The sequence below is a fragment of the Ranitomeya imitator genome, chromosome 9 (genome assembly GCF_032444005.1).
Source record: "Ranitomeya imitator isolate aRanImi1 chromosome 9, aRanImi1.pri, whole genome shotgun sequence".
In the NCBI taxonomy this organism is placed as follows: Eukaryota; Metazoa; Chordata; class Amphibia; order Anura; family Dendrobatidae; genus Ranitomeya; species Ranitomeya imitator.
Window position 1 is genome coordinate 59,413,069 of NC_091290.1, and position 6,000 is coordinate 59,419,068.

The following is a 6,000-nucleotide window of genomic DNA, read 5'->3' on the forward strand; positions in this document are numbered from 1 at the left end:
GAGCTGTCTTTTCTCATGTGGCTGCCTCCCCAGTACTGGGCCTTCTCTATTGGTATATGATGCTCACTGCCTTGAAGAGAAGTATAAAAGTACGTACAGGTCCGACCACCGATGATCAGAGTGGTGGAAGAGACCACCTGATCAGTGTAAGGTTACAACCCCTATAATGCCTTTATTACACGGAGCTGCACTGTTCAGGGCAATGAGTGGATTTCATAGATAGAGGAGGATCCACTTCTCCATCAGAACCTGTAGTTGTCACACTTCTTGTGTTCATGTGTAATGATCCATGATTTCTTCTTAGTTTTTACTTGCAGAACTCAACACGTTTTACCTCAAATTCGTCCTGTGGATGCCTCCAGAGCATTACCTGGTGCTGCTGCGTCTGGTGTTTTTCGTGAACGTGGGCGGTGTGGCCATGAGGGAGATATATGACTTCATGGACGACTTGTAAGTCTCCTGTCGTCCTCGCCTATAACCTGATGTTTGTCTCCAGTGTTTGCTCCACAGTTTCCCTGAATACTGAGATTCTCTGGTCAATACTCGCTATATTTAATTATCGGGACGCTACACATTACACCTACAAGACACCCATGCCGCATCCATAGGTGCAGCCAAGATGGCCTCCATACTTCTAGGGAGACTTTGTAAAAGATTTTGTCTGTGAATTCTTGCTGATTTGTGAGATTAGACACCAATGTTGGCTTATAATCTCCTTTCTAGTTCATCTGAAAGGTGTTGGAGGAGGTTGAGGTCAAAGCTCTCTGGTCATATTGTTCCGCTGAAATCTCCCCAGCCGTCTCCTTATGGACCTTGTGCATTGGGCTCAGTTATGGGGAATAGAAAAGGGACTTCTCAACACTGTTCCCCCAAAGCCAGAAGCATACAACACTGCAAAGCATATCTTTCCCACCCAACTTTACAGGCAGCGCAGTGCAGTCAGGCAGGTAACGTTCTCACCAAACCCAGAGCCCTCCATTAGATCAGATATCGACACTGCACACGACTCCTTTACTCCAGAGTCCAGTGGTGGCGACTTACCACTCCATCCATCGCCCTGCATTGTGCTTGGTGCATTACCTGCCATTCTGTCACATGGTAGGAAAGGCTGACGGCATGGCGGGGGGCCGGAGCTTGTACACCAGGGATCACAGGTCTGAGTAAAAACCTGGTTTGTATGATTACGGGGCCTGTTACAATACTCTTACTCATGTAATGTATCTGCATTCCCTTCATGCCCAGATAACTAGAGGACTTCCCAAATTTACATAAAAATGATTGATGTCTGTTGTGAATTCTGTGGCTGAGTTCACTTCTGTGGTCACAAGTGGTATTGCAGTCTCTGGGCTTCCTCCCTCAGGTGTTTTGGTGAGCTCGTTGGCTGCCTTGCTATTTAGCTCCACCTGAGTCTGTCTTCCTTGCTCCTTGTCAATGTTCCAGTGTTGGATCTGAGCTACTGCATCTTTCCTTGGGCCTGCTGCTCTGCTAGATAAGTGCTTCTAGTTTGTTTTCTGTTTTTTCTGTCCAGCTTGCTATTAACTTTTGCTGGAAGCTCTGAGAAGCAAAGGGGTGCACCGCCGTGCTGTTAGTTCGGCACGGTGGGTCTTTTTGCCCCTTTGCGTGGTTTTCGTTTTAGGGTTTTTTGTAGACTGCATAGTTCTCTTTGCTATCCTCGCTCTGTCTAGAATATCGGGCCTCACTTTGCTGAATCTATTTCATTCCTACGTTTGTCTTTTCATCTTGCTAACAGTCATTATATGTGGGGGGCTGCCTATTCCTTTGGGGTATTTCTCTGAGGTAAGTCAGGCTTGTATTTCTATCTTCAGGCTAGTCAGCTCCTCAGGCAGTGCCGAGTTGCATAGGTAGTTGATAGGCGCAATCCACTGCTGCTTATAGTTGTGTGAGGATAGATCAGGTACTGCAGTCTACAGAGATTCCACGTCTCAGAGCTCGTCCTATTGTTTTTGGTTATTGCCAGATCTCTGTATGTGCGCTGATTACTGCACGCTGTGTTGCCTGATTGCCAGCCATAACAGATGTCATACTCCATTATAACAGCTTCCTGCGTCAGTGGCCGGTCTGCTGGGACCACCACCTCCATTCTGTTACATAGTTTTGTATAACTGCACTTCTCTTTAGCTACACTAGATGGCAGAGCAGAGCTTTTTATCCCGATAAGATCCCGAGTCCCCAGATATTCTACATTGGGCACTTCCGACCTGCACCCACTGAACACCTCTCACTTTGGGCACGGTATCATGCATTTTACCCCTATAACCCTTTTATCGCTTTGTACTGTGAAATAAATGTAGCCCAGGTCTGAAGATGCCCAAACACACCTAACGTCTGCCGAGCCGGCCGACTTAGGAGCAGCCACCCTGTAGTATTATTGTTTGGGATTGTCCAGCATTTGTATTCCCATCTTTTTAGGCTATTTGCACAGGGAGAATCCCACCAATCCCAAAACTGCAATTCTGAACTGCTCTGAATCATTGGTGCAATGACCTCGCATGCAAACTGCCGGCCCTCATTGTCTGGGACCACCATAAACCGTACTGTTCTCGGCTGTAGCTTGCAGTCCCATTGCCAATGAATGTCCGGTCTACCCTGCGGCTGGTGATGACCTCTGTAAGCCTTATCAGAATACATATGAGATGTCACAAACATTAAGGTCTTGTTTTTTTCCTTTGATGGACCCTGCTCACATTGCAGACCCCAGTATGAACCTCAGGCCAGAAGATTATGGAGATTCCATTGCCATCATCTTTTGTGACTCCGGCATTAACATTTTGGGTAAATATAATCTAAAACCGCTGTCATGCAGCCCAGGAAGGCACAAACCACATCCATGCCATTCTGTATGGCTAACGAGCCATCAGGGCAGAGATGCATCAAGGGGCTACTACTTTGGGGACTTTGTTGAGCATTGGGTGTTCCCTCTGGCCCTGCTCTAGGCATAAGGCAATACATAAGATTCACCAAGTGTCTGCCTTCAAGGGTTATTTCACTTTTAGACCTCTATGTAACCGCAAGATGATGCCTTGGGTATGTGGGTTGCACCTCTGGAGTCCACATATTTTGGTAAAATGAGGGACCCCTGGTAGATTGTGCTAAGTTTTGGGGTGCCAGTTACAATTGACAAGTGCTGCTGGAAATTTAAAGAGGCATTCAATAAAAGATATTTACAAGCACATACATAGGGGAGCCTAAGGTACAGGGTGATAGAAGAGAAGTGCCTAATTGACTGTGTGCTGCCTTTATATTAGCCTCACACTTGGGTCAGCCTTCTCCAGGAACATATACATGGCTGCTGACATAGTCAACCTTTAGGAGAGGGTCAATCTGGCCCAGCATGGATTAGAGGGTCAAGGGTCATTTGCGGTGGTCATCCTCTCCCTGTGGATGGCGTTCTTGGACTTCAGATAAGTTGTTTTATGACCAGGTTGAAGTCAACTGTCCATTTCAAGCCTTGGAATAGCCTCTAACATAAGGGTGATTCTCGCCGTCTGATGCCAACTACTTATATTCTTCCTCTTCACGCCTTAGGAAGTTCCACAAGAAGCTGGGCCAGCAGGCGTGGATGGTGGCCGCCATCACCGTGACAGAGTTTCTGATTGTCGTAAAATACGATCCTTACACTATAACACTACCATTACCGTTCTATGTCGCACAGTGCTGGATTCTGGGTATAGTTCTGGTTCTGTTGTGGACAGCATGGCGGTTCTTTATCAGGTAAGCAACCACTGTGCCTTATTTCTGTGCTCAGCTTTGACCCCCCTCCCATGGCTGACTACTCACTTTTCCCAATTATCCTTTGTTTTGGTGACTGGGGAGAAGCACAGTTATTGACAAGTGTTGTCACGCTTGAAATTATTCCAAAAAAATGAACTATTTCTCCCAGAAAATTATTACAATTACACATTGTTATACACATGTTTATTTCCATTGAGTGTATTGGCACAACAACAAAAAAAACTAAGAAAAAAGGCAAATTGGACATAAATTCACACAAAGCCCTCAAAATGGGCCAGGCTAAATTGTTGGCACCTATCCAAAATTTAAGGTCTACAACTTTTGTTTCAAGCATGTGATGCTCGATCAAACTCGCCTGTGGCAAGTCACAGGTGTGGGCAATATGAAAATCATACCTGAAACCAGAATAAAAAAAGGTGAGAAGTTGATTCAGTCATTGCATTGCGTGGAGAAGAGAACTGTCTGCGGACTTGAGAAGCAAAATTGTTGGACAATATCAACATTCTCAAGGTTACAAGTCCATCTCCAGAGATCTTGATGTTCCTTTGTCCACAGTGCGCAACATAATAAAGACATTTCAACCCATGGCACTGTAGCTAGTCTCCCTGGATGTGGATGACTGATGTGTTGCAAATTTTCATCAATTTTTCTCATAGTCCAGATGGTGGATAAGTCGCCCCAATAAAGATTCAAAGAAATGCAAGCTGTCCTGCAGGCTCGAGATGCATCAGTGTCAGCGTGAACTATTTGTCGCCAATTGAATGGAAGTAAATGCTATCCCAGGAGGACCCCACTGCTGACAGAGACCTAAAAAGCTAGACTGCAGTTTGCTAAAATGTATGTGAGTAAACCAAAATCCTTCTGGGAAAAGGTCTTGTAGACAGATTAGACAAAGATAGAGCTCTTTGGTAAAGCACGTCATTCTACTGTTTATTGAAAATGGATTGAGGGTGACAAAGAAAATAACACAGTACCTACAGTCAAATATGGTGGAGGTTCTAAATCACATTCAACACTTGTGGAGAGATCTTATAATTGCTGTTGGGAGAAGGCGTCTTTCAAATGAGACCTGGAGCAGTTGCAAAAGAAGAGTGCTCCAGAATTCCAGCCAAGAGGAGTAAGAAGCTTATTTATGGTTATTGGAATTGATTGCAGTTATTTGTTCCAAAGGGTGTGCAACCAAATATTAGGATGAGGGTGCCAACAATTTTGTTTGGCCCATTTTTTTTTTTTTGGGGGGGGGGAGGGGGTGAAGTTATGTCCGATTTGTCGTTTTTTTTGTGTTGTTCCAATACATTAAAGGAAATAAACGTGTATAACTAAACGTGTAATTGCAATAATTTTGTGGGAGAAATGCTTCACCATAACCAAAATGGTGTCAGTCTTGTCCCAGCCTATATATGCATAGCTGACATAATATGGAGTGTATAGAGCATGTAGGAGGTTCTCAACTCCCTAAATGTTTCTTCCTCCTCAGGGACATTACATTGCGCTATAAAGAAATTCGCCGTCAGAAACAAGAGTACAGACCTGAAGAGGACGCACTACAAGTGAACGGGGGGGCAAATCCCGAAAGGAACTTTTCCAAACAAAAGAACCTCTGAGTGTTTCCAAACCGACCATTCAAGTTCTTTCCTCCCAACCCACCGCTACTGAACATGAATTGTACTTTTTTTTTTATATTTTAATGTTATGGATATTTCTGCTATTTAATAATGAAACACATAAACCTCATGTTTTGCTCACTTTTTTTAATTTTTAAAAAAGGAACTGGAATTTTTTTTGAAGGTCAAAACTGCTAATTTACACCAGGGGAAAAAAAGCGGAAAAAAAAAATCTCCTGCCTCATGATTTGCAGCTTTGGCAGTGAAGAAACTAATGTTTTACATGTAGCAAATAATTTTAAAGCATAACTTGTGGGATTCTATATTCTTGTTCCTTTTTTTTTTTTTTTTTTTTTTTTTTATATTAATGGTGGTATAGTCTTAAGATTTTTTTAAGGTGTTGCGTTACAGGGACATTAACGTTTTAATACGTAGGTATGAACTAAAGAGATTCAGTGTTTGTTAAAGGAAGCTAATATATGTGAAGACGGATAAATTTTCTAAAACCACGTCATTGCTGTTATGAGCCATTGCATGGGCCGAAACGTTTACCATGAGAGTGAATGCCGTGGATTTGCTCGGGAACAGTGCCACGGATCAGTCCTTGCATCATAGAGGCCGGATGGAGGAGCGGAGCCGGTCA

The 6,000-nt window shown here is 43.8% G+C and overlaps 1 protein-coding gene across 2 annotated transcripts in view; it reads left to right on the plus strand.

Moving 5' to 3' along the window:
* PTDSS2 (phosphatidylserine synthase 2) overlaps window positions 1–5,680 on the plus strand; it is a 93,088-nt gene extending 87,408 nt beyond the window's left edge. For both annotated transcript variants that reach the window (XM_069739384.1, XM_069739385.1), the window contains exons 10-12: window positions 305–450; window positions 3,547–3,732; window positions 5,231–5,680. In XM_069739384.1, the coding sequence (XP_069595485.1) occupies window positions 305–450; window positions 3,547–3,732; window positions 5,231–5,357 (459 nt within the window). In that variant the 3' untranslated portion in view covers window positions 5,358–5,680. The remainder of the gene's footprint in view (window positions 1–304; window positions 451–3,546; window positions 3,733–5,230) is intronic.
* Window positions 5,681–6,000: the final 320 nt, after the last annotated feature.